Source organism: Lemur catta, chromosome 11 (genome assembly GCF_020740605.2).
Source record: "Lemur catta isolate mLemCat1 chromosome 11, mLemCat1.pri, whole genome shotgun sequence".
Lineage (NCBI taxonomy): Eukaryota > Metazoa > Chordata > Mammalia > Primates > Lemuridae > Lemur > Lemur catta.
The window spans coordinates 60,157,835-60,184,041 of NC_059138.1; the positions used below are offsets into that span (position 1 = coordinate 60,157,835).

Sequence of the window (26,207 nt, forward strand, 5' to 3'; positions counted from 1 at the left end):
GGCTAGAGTGAGTGCCGTGGCGTCAGCCTAGCTCACAGCAACCTCACACTCCTGGGCTTAAGCGATCCTACTGCCTCAGCCTCCCGAGTAGCTGGGACTACAGGCATGTGCCACCATGCCCGGCTAATTTTTTTTGCTATATATATTTTTAGTTGGCCAGATAATTTCTTTCTATTTTTAGTAGAGATGGGGTCTCACTCAGGCTGGTCTCGAACTCCTGACCTCGAGCGATCCACCCACCTCGGCCTCCCAGAGTGCTAGGATTACAGGCGTGAGCCACCGCGCCCGGCCTTAAACTTTTTTTCAAAATTCATAAATATGCTTCTTTGGGGGGCTTCTGAGTTATTAATCAATTGCCTTTTTACACATTTCAAACTAAAACAAATTGTTCTAAGTTGTAAAAGATTTAGTTGTGTGATATTATACAAATTCTTGATGTTTAATCTTTTTTAAAAATTTAGAGGAAGAACTATTATTCAGACTTTTTGGTATACTAATTTTTTTCTCATCTTCAGGGCAATGGGATTCTTTTAATAATGATTTTACATGAAGTATGCTGGAATTTCCTTCTAGTAAACACACATATAACTTAGGTAAAATTTAGGGTATTGTACAAACCATTTATAATCATATATGTGGAATACATATATAAATGAACCCCAAACATTTTAGAGCCCATGGAGAACATTGGACAATATTATCATTTTGGGGGTAAATTTTAAATCTTTAGGGGAAAAAATAAAATAATTCATTATCAGTAGTCATTGATTTATTAGTATAGAGTATATATAGTATAGTATATATTATTATGTAATGGAAGAATAATTGAAAGACAATATGCATCTTCAGAAATATGCTAACAAAAATTGAAGATAAATTAGGTTTATATGGATCTGATCATAATTGTGCTTAAACCTATGTATGATTTATTAAAGAAAATTTAAATCATAATTTTTTTAGAGAGGATGTATTACTTAGATTTTCCAATTCAAACATTGTCTGCCAGCTGTTTGGTTAGGGGAATATTGTAGGGGTCCAGTTTCCTCCCTTTCTTTCATTACATTTCTATTAAGAGCGGAGATCAAGAGGGCCAGAAATACTAGTTAATTTAGTTTACTAAGTGAACATATATGGAGACAAATTGGTGTAAAGATATAATTTAGATACTGTTTCTGAGCAAAATGGAAAAATAGGAAAATAGAGGAATGAGAACTACCTGTTGATCCTATATTTTCTGAGCCATAGAAATTACTTGTTTCCCATATGGGTAAACCTTTTTTTCTAGGGCTGATTAGTTGTAATTCTACCAGATAAACACAAATAACCATGAAATTATCAAACTCTGATTGTTTGCTAGGTCATTTCCTAGTCTGTGATTTTTTTTTTCAATCTACAAGTGGTATTTTAAGAAAAAACCCTTTTTTGGACTTACCAGAGGGATGATATTAATATATAAAGTAGCAGTGCTTATTGAAGCTACTAACTTTTCTTTTGGGGTTCTCAAAAGTATAATGAATTGACAGTTCATGCTCCTGTTTTTGAATTACCTACGAGAAATGCAGAGGAAAGGAGAAGGGAATGAACATTTATTGAGTGCCTAGTATGTGCTAAGAACATTCTTGCCATGTATTATTTTGTTCTCACAACAACCTCATGAGGTAGGTATTATTTTTATCATCCCCATTTTACAGGTAAAAAAATGCAGCTTCGAGGTTCAACAGTTATTAAGTGAGAGCTAAGGGTGAAACCCAAGAATATTTGACTTTAAGTTACATGCTGTTACTTTGAAGTACGGTTAATGGTATGAAAATCTGGACATATTTTTGTTTGCTTACTGTACTGTAAAACATATGAGTTTTCTTTTTAGGGTGTTTTCATCGCATGAATTTTCTTTTTAGGATGTTTTCATCTTTATTTGCCAACCATTTGTTAGCCCTAAACTATTTTGTTTGGTTTTATAACAAAGATAGAAGCAAAATATAAAACTTTGAAGTACTAGAATTCTCAAGGGAAATAGTGTTATATCCTTGTTGACTTTTTCATTCTTTTCTGATTTGTTTTGCAGATTAACTGTAATTTAGATGTGATATACAAAATATATTGAAAGAATTATTAATTTTGATCTTCAAGTGTTATTCAAATGTCATTTACAAATTGCTACTGTAATGATGGCTCCAAATGTTAACCTTTGGATATTGGTCAAGTTTAAAAGACTATAAAAATATTAATATGAAACAAAATATATTTAGTGAATATATGTATGAGACTAATTTATTAAATTTGTTTCTGAATATTGTTACGTTCATAAATGAAAATATATAGACTCAAGTGCCACCTTTTATTTTATTTAATAATAAGCCCAACCTAATAAACATGACAGAATCATTTTCTTGTTCACGTATTTAAAGTTTAAATTCATAGTGCGGAAGGTTTAAATTAAAACAAGCAGACTTTTTTTTTCCTGAAATTTTATCTTCTTATATATATATCTGTTAATTTTCTTTCTCCTTTTATATTATGACTAGTTAGGTGTCTTTATTACCAGTTTACGCTACATATTTATTGACATAAACCTAATTAGTAGAGTGCTCTGACTCTTCTAGCAACTGGTCAGTCTGGGTCCTGTTTTAGATTATTTTCTGTACCTATGTACACAGAAATACTTATGCAGGCTCTCCTGGATCTATCATCTGGTAATTTGATAACCTTGGAATTTCTGAATTCCCCAGTACTTAAGGAGTATGGAATCTGTAACTCTGCCATCACATGCATACTTGCTTATATGTTATCTTAAATTGATTTCTTCCTATTTCATATATGTGTGTCTTATCTCCCCTGGGTAGAATTATAAGCTTCCAAAGTATAAGAATCGTGTCTTATACTTTCTTAAACCCATCTATAGGATTAATAACTACTTATGGATTAATTTTTCCTTTCTCCTATGAGGGCCAAAGCAGAATGCAAAGCAGATGAAAAGTTGTTAGTAGCATGCCTACTTTTTCATTTCTTAGTGGAGAGAGAATATGGAACTTTGCAGAGAAGTGAAAAATTAAGTGAGAGGGTGTTTAGAGTGTCCTTTGACAAAGAGGTATACTTCTTAAATGTAGCATATTTTGAAGTTACTAAAAGAGTGGAAAATGGGGCATAAATTTGGAAATGCATAAAATAGTGTTTTAAAATGATGTAAAATGAGAATTTTAGTGATAAAATTTCCTTTTATTTTAAACGTGATTTTCTGATATATTTTAATATTTTAATATTAGGACTCGCTGATTCTTGAGAAGAGTCAAAACTGGAGTTCTCAAAAAATGGACCATATTCTGATTTGCTGTGTTTGTCTTGGAGATAATAGTGAGGATGCTGATGAAATAATTCAGTGTGACAATTGTGGCATTACAGTCCATGAAGGTAATTTTGCTTTGTTTTGTCTCCTATAGAAATGACTGATTCACATCATGTTTAAATAAGTCAAATCAGCTCTTTGACATTTTGTACTATTTTAAGGTTTTTCTGAAATAATAAATAACTGAATCCTCAAAACTGTGATGGGTGCTATGTAGTCATCTTAACTTGAAATATTTTTAAATAATTAAAGTAGAAATATTATTATATGGAAATTAGTATTTCTTTAAAGGTTAGTGTTACAGTCTTTTCCTTCATGGTATTATTTATTTCTAGTTTTTAAATAAAATTTAGAAGTAGGGAGAAGTTTAGTGTCTTAGTCCAACAGAAAGTATTCTTAGAAAACTTACAGTCTAAGTCTATTGATTTTTTTACAGTTTCTTCTTTCATAATTATAGTTTTTAATTTTGAATTTGAATGAATTTGTAGAGATCATCTGAAAAGGAGCTACTCTAATGAATTGAAAATATTCTTTTCCCCATTATGATTTTTAAACTTTTTTGTTATGTATTTTTTTTTACTTAAATTATTTTGACATAATTTCCCACTTATAGAAAAGTTACAAGAATAATACAAAGGCTTCTCATATAGTCTTCACTCAGCTTTCTCAATGGTAACATTTTACTATATTTGTTTTATCTTCTCTGTCCCATAACAATTTTTCCCTTCTATGAGAGTAAACTGTGGACATAATGTTCCGCTTTACCCCTATGTATCTTGTTGTGTATTTCTTAAGAACAAGGGCATTCTTTTACATAACCATGTAATTATCAAAGTGGGGAAATCAGCATTGATGGAATACTCTTATCTAATCTACAGACTGTATTCAGATTTTGCCAACTGTCCCAAGAATGTCATTATTAACAAAATAAAATCTAGGATCATGTATTGTATTTGGTTGTCATGTCTGTTTAGTTACCTTTAATCTGAAATAGTTTCTGAGTCTTTGTGTTTCATGCCATTGACATATTTGAAGAATATAGGTCAGTTTTTTTAAAAATAAAATGTCCCTAAAATTTTTTTCTTATGTGTTTTCTCATGATTAGATTCATATCATATGTTTGTGGCAAGAATGCTGCATAAGTTATATTAGCACATATTAGGAAGCATATAATATTTATACAGCTGCTGGTGATAGTATTAATATTTTGATCCCTTTGGTTGAGAGGGAGTCTTCCTGGTTTCTCTTTGGTAAAGTTGTTTTTTTCTTATCAGTTAATTTTTTTTTATCAGGGTGATGACTACCACAAAACAGTATTTGTATGACCTTGCCCTTAGCTGCCTTTCTGGTCTTACAGCCAGCCCTCCTCCCAGATAGTTGTGGGAGTCTGCTGGACTTGAGGGACCTGTGGGGCCTGTGCTTCTTCAGCTAATCCTCTTGCCTTCATGTGGAACTGCCCTCTGGCTTCTAAGGCTCACTGTGGGAATGTCCTCTGTTACTGTTAATTTGTTTATTTTTTCGTAATGTTTGTTGAGTATCTTCTATGTGCTTGGCATTCTGTAAATTTTAGGTATAAGAAATAGAATGTCAAATTGTTGATCGCATGGAGCTTAATGTCTAGAGAGACAGGCAGTAAAGAAATAAACCAATAAATATCTATCAGGTAGTGATTTGGACTATGGAGAAAAATAAAGCAAAACAAGGAGTGTAGGGAATACTGTGGATGGGGGGTGGTTGGGTAGGATTGTATTTATAAAGTATGATAAGGAAAGTGCTCTCTGACAAGGTGATATCTGAGCAGTGATCTGAAGGAAGTAAAGGATCAAGTCATGTAAATATTTGGGCAAAGAGCACTCCAAGCAGAGGGAGTAGTGAGCATGAAGATCTTGAAGTGGGAACATGTTTGGAATGTTTGCATAATGGCACAGAGATTAATATGGCTAGAACTGAGTAAGCTGGTTAGTGGTGGAGGTGGGGCTGGAAGTAAACCAAGTGAGTCTTTGCAGATCATGGTACTGACTTTAGATTTTACTATCATAGATATGGAATGATATATGAGTTTTGAGCAGAGGATTAGTATGGTTTGATTTATGTTTTGAAAGGATCATTCTGACTGAAAGTAGACTGAAGTGGATCTCAGATGGGAATCTGGGCTACTATTTAGGAGACCATTGCAATGATCCAAGAGAGGAATAGGTTTTGAGGTAGATAGTAAAAATTTGGTTTTAAACTGTGTGGAGTTTTTATGTAAGATGTTAGAACTGGAAATATAAATCTGGGACTTATTAGCCTGTAGATGTTATGTAAAGCTATAAGTCATGATTTTAGGGAGTGAGTGTATATAATAGCAAAGTAGTCTCAGTACTTTAGAGGAGATGAGGAAAACATGGCTAGTGAGATATGAGGAGAACCATGAGTGATGGCACAGAGAAAAATGTTTCAAAAAGAAAAAGTGAGTAATTGTGTCAAATAATGTTTTTAAGAGTCAGATGAGTACCTCTATCATGTGGGAAATGACCCTAATTCAATGGTAGACTCCAAGCACACCACCAGGCAAGCTATCCCAGAAGTTATGGAAAAAAAGGCTCACTGACAAAATGTTTATATCATATGGGTTTATTAAATAAATATAAAATACACAGAAGCAAGGAGAAAGAGGATAACAACTCACTTAGGGCAGGGTACAGTGGAGTAGAAGCACCATACTATGTAAATCCTGGGGTACATAGTATACCCCAGTATACCCCATATTTTGCCTCTCTTTGTCTTATCAGCCTTCCTTGCTGATGGTATGATTGTGAGGACAGAGCCCACATGAAAGGTGTCCTGGGCCTAAAAATACACTGTCAGGAAGATGCAGCGACAAGTATGCCTGGCCATGGCTTTAGCTCTCCAGTTAACCTGCTAAACAGCCATGGGTTTTATTTGTGTTTCTAAGGAAATGGACACATGTTGCCAGAATAGGTATCACTTACTGATGGATAGCCAAATTAAGACCTCATGAATATTGACTTCTCAGTATGTCTCATGTATATTTAATATATTCTGGCTCTTGAGAGCCTTTTGTATATTTGGTAAATAGGTACCTCAAGGATGTTAGATGTCTCTTAGTCCTTTTGTCCCTTTCTGTCTATGTTTAATGTACACATGCTTTACTTTTATCTATAAGTAATACACATAAGTTTTTTCTGTCTCATTCCATTCTCTGTAGCAGAATTTAATATCCTCAAGCAGAGCAAAGAAAGCACATAATAATTGAGAATTTACCATTGAATTTAGTAACATGAGCGTTATTGGCCATCTTGGTCTGAGACAGTTCAAGTGAGAATAAAAGAAGGGAAATTGAAAAAAGTCACTAAATACAGTTTCTCTGATGAGTTTTATATAAAGAAAAGCAGGGAGATGGGACTTTAGCTAAAGGAAATGTGAAATCTCAATTTCAAGAAGGGTTTTTTCCTTCTTATTTTAGATGCTATATTAGTTATCTGCTGCTCTTTAACAAATTATCTCAAAACAGCAGCTAAAAACAGCAAATGTTTATTACTTCACACAGTTTCTAAGGGTTAAGAATCTGGGAACAATTAGTTGGGTTCTTCTGGCTTAGTGTCTTTCATGTAGTTGCAGGTCAAAGCTGTCAGCCTGGCCAGTCATTTCAAAGCTTGACTGGGGCTGGAGGATTTGCTTCCAAGCTTACTCACATAGTTGTTGGTAGGCCTCAGTTCTTTCCCGGCTGTTGGCCAGACATCTTAGTTCCTTACCATGTGGACCTCTCCATAGGCTGCCTAAACCTCCTTATGACCTCAGAGTGAGTGACTGAGTCTTCAAAGAAAGAGATGGAAACGATTGTATGAGAGGGGTAGTATCTTTTATAATCTAATTTTGGTACGATATACAGTCACTTCTGCCATATTCTGCTGTTCACACAAACCAGCCCTAGTCAAGTGTAGGAGGGGAACATTGTAAGAGTGTGAATTCCAGGAGGCAGTGAACATGGAGCGCTATCTTAGAGGCTGCCTACCACATATGTGGAGATTATATAGCATGTTGTGTGCTGGTGGAAGTGACCCACTGAAAGGGAGAGTTGAGAATTTGATGATAAAAGGAAAGAAAGGGAAACAATTGCTGGAACAAAGGCTTTGAGTACAAGGTTAGAAGGGATGAGATCCACTACTAAGTGGAGAGATTGAATAGATAAGAGTAGCCATAGTGATTGTAGTGAATAAAAGGGTAGATTAGTCCAGATGTAGGTAGGTTGTTAGATGTGGTGTTTGGAACATGTGGAAGTTGTTTTTGGATGTGTCTTGTTTTCTCAGTGAAATAGAAGCAAGGCCATTAGCAGAGAGTGGGTATGGGGAGGAGTTAGAGATTTGGGGGGAGACTGGATGGTATAAAATTTGGCAGAATAAATGGAATAATAAGATATGTACATAAAATATATATACATGTATGTATGTATGTGTATGTAGTACACATACCCACACATATATATTCAGGCAGCAATAAAGGACCACCTGATATTAGTGGTGATGAATATAAACTGAGAACAGTCAACATGGTTGTGTGTATGTGTGTTTTTCTTCTCCAGGTATGTTTCAGATTCCTGACAGCAGGTACTACAGTAGTAGCTATGCTGCCAAATGTGTGTTGTGTCTGTCACCACTGGTGATCATAACTATGTTACTGAAGTTTATATCCGTGAGTGTGTGATACAAGCCTGACCACTGCTGTTAGTGTTGGTGACTTCTCTTATTATGGTGAGGGTGCTATTTCTGTTTATTTATCTCTACATTATAATGCAGAGGATACTATCTCTACTTGGTAGGTCATTCTTAGGCTGAGGTCATTGACCACAGAAGTATATTTTAAGGCCAGCCCAGTGGTTTTTAGGAAATTGAATTGGTTGCTAATGTTTAGACACTGGGATATTTTATTGTACACATTTAAGATTTAAAACAACTTTTGAAGAATACAAAGTTCTGGCAGCTTTAGGGGTTTTTTTATTTGTTTGTTTTTGGACATAGGGTCTCCCAAACTGCCTTTGAACTCCTGGGCTCAAGCAATCCTCCTGCCTCAGCCTCTTGAGTAGTTGGGACTACAGACGCACACAACCATGCCTGGTTTAGCGCTAGGTTTTCACTCTCTTCAAGCACGATCTGCTGGAGCTGAATAGCGCCACCCCATGCTGGTCAGTTCTACAATCTCCAGTTCATAGTCCTTTCCCAAACCATTTACTTATTTTTATTAGTCCCCAGAGGTATTTGAATATATAATTCCTCATCTACTTTAAGGGTGCTGTCTCTTGATGCTGGTTGGTATTCAGGCTGCCAGTGCCTTGTGGTCTCAATTTCCTACATCTGTAATAGTAAAACAGTGCTTTTACTATAGCTTTTTCCTTTCAGACTCAGGCTTGAGGTCACTGGGGACTAGTACCATGCAAAGCTAAAAAGGACCCTCCCCTCTGTCCTATTGTTTTTTTTTTTTTTTGAGACAGAGTGTCACTTTGTTGCCCTGGCTAGAGTGAGTGCCGTGGCGTCAGCCTAGCTCACAGCAACCTCAAACTCCTGGGCTTAAGCAATCCTACTGCCTCAGCCTCCCGGGTAGCTGGGACTACAGGCATGCGCCACCATGCCCGGCTAATTTTTTCTATATATATTTTAGTTGGCCAAATAATTTCTTTCTATTTTTTTTAGTAGAGACGGGGTCTCACTCTTGCTCAGGCTGGTCTCGAACTCCTGACCTTGAGCAATCCACCCGCCTCGGCCTCCCAGAGTGCTAGGATTACAGGCGTGAGCCACCATGCCCGGCCTTGTCCTATTGTTTTTGAATTACATTTGTGCCCCTTTGACTCTTAACTTAGGATGAATTCTTTCCCAGTGGATTCGTTGTTCAAATGAACATAGGTTTCTGGAAGGGTACCACATTAGTCACACTGATATGCTTAGAGCTATTAAAGGTCATAATAGAACCCTTGCTTCAGATGAATAGCATTAGTAATGGCAGATGTAACTTCTTTCTAAGGTAGCTTTGATTTTTAGAATCACCTGAAAAGCCTTTCTGAGTCCAGGCAGACAAATACGATGATTAAACTGAGGGGTAATGCCATTTAAGTCAAAAGGAAGTTGTGTCTATAAAGTCATATAATAACGGTGCTTGAGTAATTCATTTAACTGGCTCTGATGGCAGTTCAAGTTCCAAATATTTTTGAGAATTTGCTAATGATTACTCATTTAATCCCCAAACTAATTCATAAGAATTGGGGACCTATTTTTATTATCGGAGAAGGAAGAAGTTTAGAAAAGGGAGAGGGAAATTAATGCTCCTGTGTGTAATGCTTTATAAGCTTTTTGAGACCTAACTATTAAATATAATAATATGTGACTTATAAACACATAGTTTTCCACTTCCTTAGGTGAATCTTTATGTTGTATAATTAATTTGTTGGTAATATTTTGAATTATGTAAACTTTATATATGTCCAAAGTAAAGATATAAATTATAAATCAAAGTAAAAAATAAATTTGAATTTTTAAAAATAATTCTACGACTTTCACCCTCTATCTAGTATGGATAATTTCCTATTTCCCTTTTTAATTTTGGAGTTTCTATTATATGATTATGATCATCATATAATTCTCTCTCTCTGTCTTGCTTTCTTAGTAGAATTAGAACTAAGCTTGAAAGATTCCTGGTTTTGGAGATTTTAAGTGATCTTTTGTGGGTTAGAGGAGAAGCATTATTAAACATTAATGTAGTTTTCATAAATTTAATAAATTAAAGTAACCGTTAATATAATCTAATAAAATTATTATACGGTGTTAGTAAATGTATCAAATATGGTATTTGGGTCCTTTTAAATGTAATTTCCTATAGATCATTTTTGTCTTGATAAGTAGTCCACAGAGTTCCTTTATCAGATATCACTGGGTAGTATGCTTGAAAGGGTGTGCTTTGCCATGCGTATACTCCTGATTTTTAGTAATATGAGTTTTATTTGGTAATACTTGGATAGTGTCAGTAAGAAATTATGTTGACTACATCTATGAAGAAATTTTTCATCTTCTACCAGCTTTACATCAGTTGAATCTACTAATAGGAATTTTTCTTTTTTTTTTTTAAGAAAACAAACCCTGCTTAGTAATCTTTGGTTAGATGGTTGAATTTCTCTTCTGGTAAAGAATAATGATGATAATTCTCAATACAGTAATGTATAGCCTGATCAGTATGTGTATTTCCTGGAGCCCTTTTGAGTCATCAGGGTCTTACTGATACTGTTATGTGTTGTTGCCAGTCCATATTATTTAATAATTAGAGCATGAGCTGAAAAAATGAAAAGTAACAACATGTGACCTGGTCCAAATAACTTGGATTTTTTTGTTTGTTTCTTTCTAAGTCTCCCAGGTTCTTAATACTTTTAATGTTAATTTTATTTTCCTTTCTATAAAATGGGAGATAGCAGCCTCTCAAAAGTAAACTTTTTTATCCTAATAGGAGCCATTATGGCTACTTAATTATTTTAATTTTAAAGGTCCCTTTCACTATATAACTGAACTGTTGCTGCATCTAAAGTAAATAAGATTTTAAAAATGTTCCAGACCTCATTTAATAATTAAAATGTCACTCTTACAATTTGGGGAGTTTGAAAACAATTTATTTTTAATTATTATGGATACATAATAGTTGTACATATTTATGGGATACATGTGATGTTTTGATAAAGGCATACAGTGTACAACGATCAAATCAAGGTAATTGAGGCATTTATCACTTTAAGCATTTATCATTTCTTTGTGTTAGGGACATTCCAATTCCACTGTTTTAGTTATTTAAAAATATACAATAAATTGTTATTAACTATAGTCACTCTATTGTGCTACTGACTGCTAGATCTCATTTATTTTACCTATCTTTTTGTACTGTTAACCATCTGTTCTTTATCCCCCCATCCCCACTACCCTTCCCAGCCTCTGGGAACCATCATTCTACTCTCCATCTCCATGACTTCAGTTTTTTCTTTTAGCTCTCACCTATGAGTGAGAACATGTGATATTTATCTTTCTGTGCCTGGCTTATTTCACTGAACATAATGTCCAGTTCCATCTATGTGTGCAAATGACAGGATTTCATTCCTTTTTATGGCTGAATAATATTCATGGTATATATACAAAGTTTTTCTTTATCTGTTTATCTATTGATGGACACTTAGGTTGATTCCCTATCTCTTGGCTATTGTGGATAGTGCTGCAATAAACATGGGAGTGCAGATACCTCTTTGATAAACTGATTTCCTTTCTTTTGGATATATACCAGCAGTGGGATTGGTGGACCATATGGTAGTTCTATTTTTAATATTTTGAATATCTCAATAATTTTTTTAAAGCTTGCTACTCAAAGTATGGTTTATGGATCAACAACATTAAGCAGTGGCATCTGTATCATCTGGGAACTTGTTAGAAATGCAGACTCACAGGCCAAGTTCCAGATTTTCTGAACCAGAATCTGTATTTTAACAAAATCTCCCAATGTTTCTTATGTACATTAAACCAGAGGTCCCCAGTCTTTTTGGCATCAGGAACTGGTTTCATGGAAGACAAGTTTTCCTGGGTTGGGGGATGTAGGGGGACGGAGCTCAGGTGGTGATGCCAGTGATGGGGATCAGCTATAAATACAGATAATAGGCCGGGCGCGGTGGCTCACGCCTGTGGTCCTGGCCCTCTGGGAGGCCGAGGCGGGTGGATCGCTCGGGGTCAGGAGTTCGGGACCAGCCTGAGCGAGACCCCGTCTCTACTAAAAATAGAAATAAATTATCTGGCCAACTAAAATATATATAGAAAAAATTAGCCGGGCATGGTGGCGCATGCTTGTAATCCCAGCTACTTGGGAGGCTGAGACAGTAGGATCGCTTAAAGCCCAGGAATTTGAGGTTGCTGTGAGCTAGGCTGATGCCACGGCACTCACTCTAGCCTGGGCAACAAAGTGAGACTCTGTCTCAAAAAAAAAAAAAAAAAAAAAAAAAATACAGATAATGAAGCTTCACTGGCTCACCTGCCACTCACCTCCTGCTGTGTAGCCCGGTTCCTAAGTTTCATGGAAGACAATTTTTCTATGGATGGGCAGGGGAGAGCTCAGGTGTTGATATGTGGCCGGTTTCTAACAGGCCGCGGACTAGTACCAGGCTATGGCCTGGGGTTTGGGGACCTCAGCATTAAACTGTTAGCTCCATTGACAGTATAAAGGAGTTGCTCCGCAATGCTTTCCAGGGTGTCTAAAATTTAAGATTTTCAACACTATGAAAGGCCATAGTTAGCACCATTTTATTCATGATAGAGGAGAAAAAAATGCAGCTCGCCAGCAAGACAGGCTCATGTATTCCTCTTGTGTGAAAGTCTTTGTGGTATAGCTCACAGAGTCATCAGGGAGCTGTCTTCTTTGGACTCATTGCCTTCCTCTCTGTTCCTCCCTCCCCCAAGAGACCGCTCACATAAAAGTGAATGATAGCTCCCTAAGGTGGCTGTAAGGAGTCACCCTGACATAGAAGCTTCATCCTGCACAGGAGTCAACATACCTTTTAACAGTGCCATAATCATGGGTGCCAAGGACATGCTCCACTACTAGAGTCACAACACTAAGAGAAGCCCAAATTAGGTGTCCCTGTCAGGTGTTTATAGTTCTTTCCAGTTGAGATACAATCTGCCAATAAGGATCATTTTTACTATAAGCAATATTTCCAAGTAGCATAGTTGATATTCTACCCTTTTCTGGTTTCCAGGGTAACAGAGGTGGGGAGTTATCCAAATGTCACATTCTAATGCAGCAGAGGAAAGGGTTAGTTAAAATCATAGGGACTCCTATCAGTAATCTAGACTTCAGGACTAAGGGAGATGAAGGGTTCTAATGCCTGTGTCCCTTTTGGACCTGCTTCATAATGACCATAGGTATTGTTTTATTATCTACATACCCAGAAAATACTGTTTTGTGCTTTGTTTTTTCAACTGTACTGGACTTCCCTGTTATCTATCTTTGAGTCTTAGGGCCCATCAGCATTTCTGGCTCTTTAGTATTACAATTCTAAACTTATTACTACCTAGGGAGGATGAGAGATTTGGGGAATACAGCTTTCTGTATGTATTTGATATACACATATATTTAAATGCAAAATTTTGTGCTGGGGAACTGGGGGAATGCAGAGGTATAGTTTCTGCTTTTTCACTGTTTATAGTCTAATAGGGAAGATAAGACATGTACATAAATAAGAGCAAAGAATAAAGTAAGTGAATAGTAGATTCTGTGCTATGGGCATGTCTTCCTAGTAAATGGACAGGTAGCATGAAACTGTCCACAAATTATCTATGAATGCTAATTTGGTGGCAGAAATAGAGGGTGCAATAGTGCTTATATATATTTATGTTCATAACAGGACGTAGGTAAGGGAGTGTAACATTTTTGTAAAAATAGGTGACTCATGAATTAATTGCATATTCTTTTGACATGCAAACAATAAGCTACTAATCCTTGCTGTAAAATATTTATTTATTAATATATTATATATAGTGTATCGCTTTTTACTTCTGTGAAATTTTAGTGTATTTATGGTTTTAACCATCTTTAATACTATTAAATTCATTTATAGGCTGAGTGTATGTATTTTTTTTCATTTGGGAATCACTCTTTTTCAAGGCTGCCTTTTACGTTCTTGCCTTTAGCATATGCTACTTTTCATAAAAGTAAGCTTGCCTAACTAGGCAGAGATTGTTTTGTATTTGTAGAGACAAATTATGTTTCTTGTGAAAAATCTTTTCAACACAGAATTGTTAACTTTGTTTATTTTCAGAAATGGAAGACAGTTTAGAGATTTCTAATATATGCATAAAATGGATATAATCTGATTTGTTTTATAAAGATAAGGTGACTTTCACAAAGTTGTTACACCAAATAAGAAATAGTGTCTTCTGGAAATATATTTTTAAATTTATTTAAATAATTTCCTCTGATTATATAAACAATAGGATGGAATTGTAATATTTTAAATGGCTCCATAATGTACCCTTTGTCAATTATTCAGCTATCAGCCAAGAGCTTATCAACTTTCTTGATGCTCTACATCCTCACCAGCATTTGATATTGTCAGTTTTCTAGATTTTGGCCATTCTAACAAAAATGTAGTAGTATCTTGCTGTTTAAATTTGCATTTCCCTAATGGCATATGACATGGAGTATCTTTTTATATGTTTATTTGCCATCTGTCTATCTTCTTTGGTGAGGTATCTGTTCAGTTCTTTTGCCCATTTTTTAAATTGGGTTATTTGTTGTCTTATTGTTGAGTTTTAAGAGTTCATTAGGTGTTTTAGATAACAGTTCTTTATCAGGTATGTTTTTTGCAAACATTTTCTCCCAGTCTGTTTTTTGTCTTTTCATTCTTTTGACAGTATCTTTCGCAGAGCAAAAAATATAATATAATGAAGTCTAACTTATAAATTATTTCTTTCATTGATCATGCCTTTGGTTTTTTACCTAAAGTCATCATCACGTTGAGGGTCATCTAGATTTTCTCCCTTGTTATTTTGTAGTTTATAATTTTGCATTTTATATTTGGGTCTATGATCAATTTTCAGTTAATTTTTGTGAGGGATATAAGGTCTTTCTCTAGATTCATTTTTTTACATGTATATGTCTAGCTGTCTCATCACCATTTGTTCAAAAAAACTGTCTTTGCTTCATTGTATTGCTCCTTTGTCAAAGATCAGTTGAATGTATTTATGTGGGTCTATTTCTGGATTCGGTTCTGTTCCATCAACTGACCTATTTGTGCTTTAATCTATACCACACTGTCTTGATTACTGTAGCTTTATATTTGGGTTATTAAGTATGAAATATCCAATTTCCTTAAGTACTAAGTTTGACAGTTGATTTTTCTGATATTTCACTTTGACACTTCTTATTTGATTTTTATTGTGAAGGTACATCCTCAGTCTTTCAAACACACATTTTGGCTTGTGATTATCTTTTACGTGTTTTTTTTTTAGTGCAATCTTTGTGAAGCTGTGGATAAGTCAAAAACTTGTGTTATTTTCGAATATAAATTCTGTCATGGAACCAGTGCAGCCTAGACAGTTCAAAATATTAATGAAGTGTTTGGGAAGGATGTGGCTAATAAACATACAGTACATTGATGGTTTGAGAAGTTCCATTCTGGTGATTTTAACCCTGAAAGTGAGTCATGTGGGTGACCTGAGACCAAAGTGGATAATGATAAGCTGAAAGCTATAGTGGAAGTGAATCCATCTCAGCCTATGCATGAATTAGCAGCAGGGTTTGACATCACTATTCCAATAATATTGGACCATTGGGCAAGCTAAAGAAGCTGGGTAGGTGGGTACTGCATGAATTAAAAGAGCATCAGAAGAGAAACCGTCTCAAAGCTTGCCTTTGCTGTTACAACATAAAGGCGAACAATTTCTAATCGTATTGTTACTTGTGATGAAAAATGGATTCTTTTTGACAATCACAAGTGTTTGGCACAGTGGTTGGATAAAGATGAATTGCCTAAACACAGTCCAAAACTGAATATTCATCCCAAAAAGCTAATGGTGTCTATTTGGTGGTCCATTACTGGTATTATCCACTACAGCTTCATGAAACCTGGTTCAATTGATGACAGCAGATGTCTACTGCAACCAATTGGATGAAATGATGAGGATGCTTGCGATTAAGCAGCAGAGATTGGTCAATAGGGACAGGCCAATCTGCTTGCAAGACAACAGTCAACCACATGTTGCACAAACAAGGCTGCTCAAACTCCAGAAGCTGGACTTGGAAGCTCTCTATCATCCACCGCATTCACCAAACCTTGCACCACCCGACTACCACTTCTTCCAGGCTTTGGATCACTTTTTGCAAGGAAAAATACTCAATTCTCAATAAGCTGTAGAAAATGCCTCTGGCAATTTCATTGCCACTTGGTTTTCAGGCTTCTTTGCTGCTGGCATAAACAAGCTACTGTTCTACATAGACAATCACGTCATCTGAAAACAAAGATCTTCCATCCCAATCTGTCTACCTTTTATTTCTCTTTCTTGTCTTACTGCATTACCGATGTTGAAAAGCAGTAGTGAGAGAGGACATGCTGCTTTGTACCTGATCTTAGCAGGGGAGCTTCTACTTTTCTTTTTGAAATCTGAGAGCGGCAGTCTGTCACTTAGTATAAACACCTTTGTGGCAAGATCTTGTAATTGACTTGTAATAGTAGGGTACTCCTGACTATGATGTCACTTATCCGGATATACTGATGGCAGCCTGTCTGAAGAAAAACATCAGGTATATGTCACAGTACATGAGGGAATATTAGGCAGTGCACTTACTAGCACTTGCCCTCAGATTTAGTTGCTATGCATTAAACAAGACAATGTCTACTAAGAGATGTTTTCCCGCATTATTTGTTTGGTTTTAGTCTGCTGTTAGCCTAGCCCTAGACCTTTTTATTTTTTAGTGTCTGCAAAAAGATATCCTTATCAGTGTTTACTAGGTAGTAGAGTATGTTCAAGTTATAACATTTAGACTTTATAAGTGCTTTGATTCTCTTATACTTTAGGACATACTTGTGACAAGTATTATGCATGTTATAGGTACTTCTTTTTTAATAAACGGTATTACTCATTTTAAAATCTTTTTTAGGCCATGTGTGGTGGCTCACACCTATAATCCTAGCAATCTGGAAAGCTGAGGTGGGAGAATTGCATGAGGCCATTGGTTGATCAGCCTGGGCAACATAGCAAGACACTGTCTGCGTGAAAAATAAATAAAAACATTAGCCAAGCATGGTGGTGCATGCCTGTAGTCCTAGGTACTTGGGAAGCTGAGGCAGAAGGATTGCTTGAGTTCAGAAATTTGAGGCTGCAGTGAGCTATGATCACACCATTGCACTCTAGCCTGGGTGACAGAGCAAGACCCTGTCTCAAAAACAAAAAAAAAAAAAACAACTTTTTTCTTGTTGAGTTTTGTAATCGAAGGTCTAATGATAGGATGTTAAATACAGAAAAAGTATTTTATGTTTTTAAATGGCAACTTTTGTGTTTCTGTTTTTCTCCTTTATATATGGAGAGATAATTAGGATTGATACTATTAAACACGTAGTGCAGATAAAGTAACTAAGCCTTAGAGATTTGGTTTGTCCAAAGTTACATAGCCAGAAGCTAGAAGACTAAAAAGCTGAATGGGGAAAATGTCCACTCATTTGGATTATCCATATCTTTGTACAATTCAAAAAATTGTAAACACATTTTATATTATTTTTTCCTTAAATATGATTTGTGTAGATTGTATGTTAGTCAGAGGTTGATCCTTATTAAATAGCTATAGAAACATGTTTTCTATGTTGTACATTTGAAAACAACACATGAAATGAGTTTTACATGTTTCTAAATTTTTTATTTTACATGTTTACTCATATAAAATTTTTTTTCCCATACTCATGTTTTGTATGGTAGAAAGAGAGATTTCAAAATGTATTTAGTCATTAATTAAAGTGGATTAGAGTGGATTAAAGTTGTAGAACTTTGATTTTTAGAACTCAGTAAACCCAACAGGTATGGCGAAGAAATAGGGAAAAAGTAGGAGGTGAAAGTACCAAGTAAAGAACTCTATAAAGGTAATGACACAGTGTGGATCGTTTCTCAGGGTCAGTGAAGCTGAAGAAGAAATATTTATCCCCTTGGTCCTGGTTAGCTTGCCCAATACCTATCTTCTGCATTACAAAGGAAGAATATCCTAGGAGTTGAGCTCAGAAATCACTCCTAAGGTGGTGTGAAGGAGGTTTAAAACTCTACAGATGTGCACAAGTTTGCCGTGTGTGGTACAGTCTTTAAAAATAGAATTGAAATTTTACTTTATTCTAAAAAGTAAACTTTGGTGATTTACCTTGATTTCACTGAATGAACAAGTTGGATTGCCCCTAAGAGTTTTAGTATCTTGTTAATTGCCTACTTTGTGTGAATACAGATTTTATCTAGTTTGAAAGAATTTTTTTAAAGGTACATGATTTTGTAAAGAAAATAGATATTCACTCCCTCCCATGGTATTGCATAACCCACTGCGAAAAATAGGTTGACTTATTGTTTTATGATTTTTCTTCAATTATAACATTTTGCTTACTCTTGCTGTTATAGAAAAATTTTATTGGAAGCAATAATAACTGATCCCAAGAAGAAAATTTTATTTCCTTTTAATTTTATGATTTTGCATTTTAAAAAACGTGTATCTAAACAAATGTGGTAAAGATGATGATTGCTAACCGTAATTTAATGACATTAAAGAAATTAATGAGTTGTGATTCCATGTGTGCTGTAGTCTAGTTTCTTTAAAAATTTTTTTTTTTTGGCATTGTTTTATATGACTTTCAGATTGTATTTAAGTTCACTATTACAAAACCTTTGCATAGCATAAGGATTTGGGCTGGTCAAGGTGGCTTGTGCCTGCAATCCTAGCACTTTGGAAGGCCAAGGTGGTAGGATGGCTTGAGGCCAGGAGTTGGAGACCAACTTGAGCCATATAGGGCATAGTGAGACTTTGTCTCTAAAAAACAAAAAACAAACAAAAAAACAAAACATAAAAACAGTAGCCAGAAGTCTGGCACCTGTAGTCCCAGCTAATTGGGAGGCTGAGGCAGGATTGCTTGAGCCCAGGGGTTCAAGGGTGCAATGAGCTATGATAATACCACTGCACTTTAGCTCGCACAACAGAGCAAGACCCTGTCTCACCAAGAAAAAAATTAAGGATTTGCTTGAGGCAGCTTATGTTAGTCATAGTTGCAAACCAAGTTTTTAGGTTTCTGCCCATTATTAGACTATTTTAATTATGAATAAGATAATTACATGTAACCATTGACCTATAATGACATCTAGTGAATTAATGTTGGTAATTTAAAACTACTTACTAGTTTTATATGGTTCTTTTCTTTCTTGTGGGTGATTTGGTTGACTCGGTATTTATTCATTCATTTATTTATGTATATACTTGGTTATTTATTTTAATTTGGATATCTTTGGTGGTTGTGAGAGGTCATTCTCCGACTTAGACTCCTATTGTCTGTTTAGTGTATAACCAGTTCACATAACCACATGATCTTACATTGGATGCATATCAACTTACCTATGTGGTGAAGACTTTTGAGAGATGATTATCACTGATACATGTTTCTCATAGTGGCTTTTTCGGTGTCGTTTTTTATTAGGGGTTACTTTGGGTGCCCCTTAGAATTTGCCACGAGGACTATCCTTTTAGAATAAACTTGGTCAAAAGTATCCTGGGATGGTTGTTATTTGGTTTTCTTTAAAAGTGACCTATCTTGAGATGTAATAAATGTATCTTAGGAGATTGGAGAAATGCCCAAACCTAAAGATGTATATATCAGGACTAGAATTAAATTACAGTCTATTTCATTACTATATAGGCATTAAATTGTTTCTCTGAAGAATATGTTAACATAAGGGCAGTGTTTTCCTTTTTAGAAGAATGGAAATTGGATAATATGAAGTCAGTATTTGGGAAAAAGAAAGCTATTTAAGAGTCATGACTATTGTCCCTAGAGAAGTGCTCTTTATTGTAAGCTGTCAGTTGTTCAGCATGGATTTTTATACTGCAGATGAAATTATCTCTCAGAACGTTTCAATTACCCTTTATCAGATTCTATGTTTATCAGTACTTTGTTGGTACTAGTACAGTCTTCTAGGTGTGTTGATGCTGAGAAAGAATTATTCATGGTGTGTGGCATTACTTACTAGTGAATTTGGTTGGTTTGTCAGGCACTGAGAGCTTCATCAATGCTGAGTTCACAGACAAAATTGAGTTTTAGGATTTTTAATTATGAGAACCTGATCTTACCAAAATGTCAGTGAAATCCTATCTGAATTTCTGGTTGACTTACATCTTTGACGTCTGATCTACTCTTTATAACCTCAAAATCAAGGAAAATATTTTGACTTTATAAAAATTTTAGGCAGATGTGGAAGCCCTAATAAATTTAAATGTGTAGTTGTCCCTTAGTATATGCTAGGGATTGGTTCCAGGACCCCCGTGTGTACCGAAATCGTGCATGCTGAAGTCCCAGAGTTCACTCTGTGGAAACCAAGTATATGCAAAGTTGGCCCTTCATATATTTGAGTTTCCCTTCTGTGAATACTGTATTGTCTATTCGTGTTTGGTTGGAAAAAATCTGCATATAAGTGGACGCACACAGTTCAAACCCATGTTGTTCAAGGGTTAACTGTAATTTGTAACTCCAGACATATGTATTTGAGTTAATAAGGAAACTTTTTGCTTTTCGTAATTGGAAGGTGGTTGAAATATATCATGTCCTACTCTAAAATGTAAAGAACTATGCTGAATTATCTTGTTTGTTAGGTGTGATCATAAGGATGTTTAAAGATTTTTATCACATTATCTGCCTAAATAATTCATCTAAATCCTCTCAGAATATCGAGTTTAGTGAATGAGAAGAGGACAAAAGAGAATAATCTGTTGTTATCATTCATTTCAGTTATGGATCAATTTTCACAAAAGACAGAAGAATTTTAAATTTTTAAAGGGATTAAACACTTCATGTAGTTAAAGATTGGCTCAGTTGTGACTGGAACTTAGCTTGTCTAACTCTAACTCTAGCTTGAACTTTTCAAATTGTTTTATAGCTTTAATTTATGTGTGCATGTATATTTCTTTATTACTTTCCTTTTAATAATATTTACTTTGCATTTATGGATATATGAGTTTTTGTTATAATCTGCCACCTCCAAAACTAGATCAAAGGCTTTTTTGTTTGTATGTTTGTTTTTCATGAGCTTAGTCTTTTATATATATATATTCTAGTACTTGGTACAAAGAGAGCTAAAGAAATATTTACTATCCAATAGTTTGTTAATCTGATGTCTTTTTAATGATAGTTCGTATTTTTATATTTTTAAAAAATTAAAAAATTATTAACTGCTTTCCCACTTTTAATGCTTTTCCAGTACAACTAAACTACTTTAAAATGTCATTTATTTCATTATATATATTATATTAGGTGAACTATTTTTATAAAATGATTTTACTTCTGTGCTTTAATATTCTTATAAACAATTGGTTTTTTAGATTTTTTTCTCTCCTTGTTGCCCTTTTTCCCTTTTTTCTTGTGAAATTATAAATGTGAGTTTTAAAAAAATAAACCCTACTTATTTATACTGTTTCTTTTTTTTTTTAGGTTGTTATGGAGTTGATGGAGAGAGTGACTCTATTATGAGTTCAGCTTCTGAAAACTCCACTGAACCTTGGTTTTGTGATGCCTGTAAATGTGGTGTTTCTCCTAGTTGTGAGCTATGTCCTAATCAGGATGGAATTTTCAAGGAGACAGATGCTGGAAGGTTGATGTCTTAATTATGTTGGGTTCATATGCCTACTTCATAATGTGTGTGCTTTTGACTACCTTATTCTTCTATTTATGATTTTCTGAGTTACACACTTTCATTTGATTGCTTTTTATCATCTTGGCATAGAGTAAATGGCCAGTAGGCTAGAGATGGGGAAAGGAGGGAGGAAAAACCATTTACTGAGTACCTGCATTTGCCTTTATACCCATGATCTCATTTAATCTTAATAATGACCCTATGATGAGGCAGGTGGTAATGTTTTTTATAGGTGTAGTACACAAGGCACAGATCATTTAAATAATTTATTAGTTCAAGGCCACAAACTGGTGAATAGTTAAATTTGAACCCAGATCTGTCTTGTCAGACTTTAAGAGTATATTAGGAGATAGAACCTATATGGTGATTTAAAAAGGGGAAGTGTAGTATACAGAATTATTAAGCTATGATCAAAGAGTAACCATAAAACATAAAAGAACTCCAAAGGATACTCTGGAGCTGAAGGTGATTATCCAAGAAAGACAAAGTTGGAAGGATGACCTCTTCCCTTAGGTTGGAGTTCAGACTTTGTTGGTGAAATTGCAGCTATAGCCTACTGGGTAGCCGAGAAGTATGCTGGTTTGCTTGGGCCAGAGTTGGTCTGTAGTTCTTAATAAGTAGGTAGCTGGTACAGTTTGCAGGGGGAAGCTAGGGCACGGGTTTGAAGCCTGAGCATATGCTGTCTATGTTGAGAGGGCCATGGAAAATGATCTCCAGGTTGAACCAGGGCTGGGAGGTCACTGAAAGACTGTGTGTGTGGCTGGGCCAGAGCACATAAGAGATTCTCTGCCGATCTCTGCTGAGAAGCCTCCAACCTCCTACAATGCCCTCTACCATTGAACTTACAGTGCCCTCTACTATTGAGCTTAATGTCATGCTGACTGTGAAGGAGAACTGCTGAAGAAATTGTGCCCATTATTGTAGAGCAGATATTGAAGTATGAATTTAGAGTTGAGAGGCAATAAATTGATAACTGGTAGAAAGACCTGTGTTTTTTTCACTACATCCATACTCATGTTTGTTATCATCTTTTAGCAGCTGTCATCATAATAGTGTTGACATCTTTCATGTTTTTTTCCAGGAGACTACCATTTGGGGTTGGTGACTTAAATATAAGAGTAGTTTTCAACCTTTTGTATTTTGTATAGATTACTCTCTCCCCCTTCTTCCCCAATATAAGAGGGAGGTCCTTAAGTTTTTATTTTGCCACATAAGAATGTTTCATTATTTTTATTAAACATGTTTAATATTATATAGATAATCTATATAAATTATCACCATCATCTTAACATTAAAAGGGTAGGATACATTTTGTCCTAAAATAAAGGATAGGCTTTTAAATTAAATAAATTTTACTTTTCTAAGGCAAAAAGTATTTTTATTTTTCTCTTTTTTGCCTCAATTGGTGGACAGGCCCCTGAGAAATGTTGCCATACAAGATTGCTGAGATAGCATAGATTCTGCTATGGAATCTTGGTGAACCCTATGTGTTGATGTTCAGGAAAACTGACTGGAAATCTTTCTTCTTCATCCCCCATCCAAAAATAAAATAAAATAAATATATAACAGATATTTTGATATATTGACATGAATCTGTGGTCTATATCATAGACGTGGACATTATTTTATGTTTGGACTGACTTTAGCCTAGAATTAGGGAGTTTAGTAAGTATTAAAAGTGTATACTTTCAAGTTGGACTGCCTATTTTTGGATTCTGGTCTTTTTTTATTATGATTTTAGACAAATGACTTAACGTTTTCATATCTCTGTTTCCTTAGCACTGTTTGGAGGATTAAATGAGATAATTTATGTAGAACAATTAGTATAGTTTCTGGAACATAGGAAATGGTCCTTACTCCTCCTACTGCTGCTGTAGCTACTGCTAGTGCCTCCTCATTACCAATATTGCTCTACTTATTTAAGGTAATCATGGAGTACCAGCTGCTGCATACATTTTTTTGGTAACTCTACCAATCCTGAGAGTTGAAATTTATGGTGATAAATTATGACAAATAACTAAGGCAACTTTGGAAAACATGGAGCTTACTTTTAGGGAAGAGAATTTTTTTTTCTTCCTTGTTAATAATTTACAAGTTCTATTGAAAAGTTGTAAAGTAGTTGTCTTTTCATGCTATCATAATCCACAAAGCAACTTGTAAAGTTATTTCTAAATGAAGAAAAGTGATACCTCTTTACCCATTTAGCTTTGCATTTGTGTTGGCCACTGTGGATATTACACCTCCCTTGGTGGTACAGCCTGGCAAAAATCCTTTTACATATAATACTATTTGGACACTTTATTTGTGTCAATGTCCACATTCACCTATAGACTATAGTGGAAGTTTTAGGCCTTGATATATTTTGGAGGTTGTGGTACTAACTTGACTCAAGGCATAAAAAGCCAAGAAAATTGACAAGCCTTTTAGTATTTTATCTTCAAATGGAAACCAGGGGAAAAGAAAGAGTAATGTATGGAAAGAATGGAAAAAGTTTTGAGGTTGACTTATATCACAGGGCTTAATTAGACTTTTCCCCCTCTATTCTTGATGGGAGCTGGAAGTTCTGCATAGAAAATAATGTGATTTAATGTTAGAAAACCATCAGTACATTCTTGTTAAATTTTTGTATCTTTTGGTGAGATTTTATCCTGTCTCAAGTGTTCTTATAAACCTGATTGTGGGAAATATTAGACATAGTCTTCTTCTTCATGTCCTTTATTGGTTGTCTATTGTGAATGAAATGTGGCTCTGAACTAAATTCTTTAATTTTTAAAATAAACATTATTTTAAGTCTCAGTTCCATCACTTGCTTGCTGCTTTAAGTCTTGGTCTGTCACTTGCTAACTTTATTATATTTGAAAGTCATTTAATCCTTCTGAACCCATTTCTTGATATGCAAAATGAGAATAACCATCTCCTACTCACCAGAAGCTTTTAGACTTTTTTTTCTTGTAGTTAACCTTTTTTGAGTGAAGACAGCGAGTGAGATACTATGCTGTAAGCACTTCACGTACATCTTTATAACTTTCAGACTGTCTTTGTGCTGCTCCATGCCTAGTAGACACTTAGTAATTGATTACTGAATGAAGGAATGAAGGACTGAAAATAATATACTGCAAGTGAATTTGTTTTATAAGCTGTAAAGGCACTACAGATACAAGGCATTTCAAAATCTAATTTTATTGATTAATCTATTCTCAAAGGAGAGTCTTTTGAGAAGTATTTTTCTAGTCTGCTTTATTAATATATATAATTTAAAAGAATCTGTTAATAGTTTATGCTAGAATGACAACTCTGACTCTTTGTTTTTTGGTGGTTTTATGTGATACTTGTTTTCTATTCCTTTCCCCAATCAACATCTGTCATCATAGCTGCAAGCAAAATGGATGGTAAAGTAACAAGGAAGATTTTTTTTTTTTTAATTTTCAGATTTGTCTTAATTACAAAGTTCTGAAGTATGTGCAGCTAAAAAAACGAGCAAAAGACTACTTACAGCTGGTATTAAAAAGGATCAAAATTGTCTGGGCTGTGATTTTCACTGACTTTGATATGTGTTTTAATAAGGACTCAAGTTGGTATCCTTATGTGAGTGGTTGGGAGAAATGATACACTTGTGTGCCAATCACACTGAAATGGCAGTTTAAATTTGTAGTATTTGTGTGACTTGTACTAAAATATTTCAAGAAGGTCAGTATGAAGCAAGCAGCCAGCTGTTGGGTTTATCAAAGGTAAACTCCTGCAGAGTACAGCGACATTTAATACATCAGTGGAGCATGAAAAAACTGCACAAATTAAATTGAGAAAGCAGCTGCTTGTTGAAGATGGGTATCTTTATATTGAACTCCACAGGATGTATTTGGGAGGTTGGATTAAAATGTTATATCAAGAAAAATCTCAAAACCTTGAATTTTTTTCCCAATAAAAAAATAACTTTTAAGAAGATTTATAACTATTTTTCCCAGTATCACTATAGAATGATTCTTAGTCTTAGTCCTTTAAGACTCATAATGCATCACAAAACCAGAACCATGTAGCATTCACAGCATCTTAAGTTGTGATAAAGCCAAATTTGTTGTTAACATATTCACAAGGTTAATAGAGAGCTACCATCTCATTTTTATACCCTTTCTTACAAAAGTGATATAGATCTGCTGTTTAAATTTCAAAGTCAGTGATCCCACATTTTGGTTGAAAGCAAACGGAAAAGGTGCCTAGTATACTAAAAATGGCTCAGAGCAGTTTTAAAAAAATGAAATTAGAACCAACTCCCCCCATTTTTTAGTGTGCTGAAACTTTGAGCATTCTTTGTTATATCATTCAGACTTTAAAATTATATTTAGCACATATAAATTTTAGTACATAAGTGTACAATACATTTTAGTATATAAGTTGTACAGTGAACAGATGAGATGAATGAAAATATGACTTGCTTATAT

General features: G+C 34.8%; 1 protein-coding gene across 5 annotated transcripts in view; it reads left to right on the plus strand.

Annotated features, from left to right (window-relative positions):
* Positions 1 to 26,207, plus strand: part of PHF14 (PHD finger protein 14) — a 159,263-nt gene that overhangs the window by 13,834 nt on the left and 119,222 nt on the right. For all 5 annotated transcript variants that reach the window (XM_045565536.1, XM_045565538.1, XM_045565534.1 and 2 more), the window contains exons 4-5: positions 3,264 to 3,408; positions 21,570 to 21,729. In XM_045565536.1, coding sequence (XP_045421492.1) covers positions 3,264 to 3,408; positions 21,570 to 21,729 — 305 coding nt within the window. The remainder of the gene's footprint in view (positions 1 to 3,263; positions 3,409 to 21,569; positions 21,730 to 26,207) is intronic.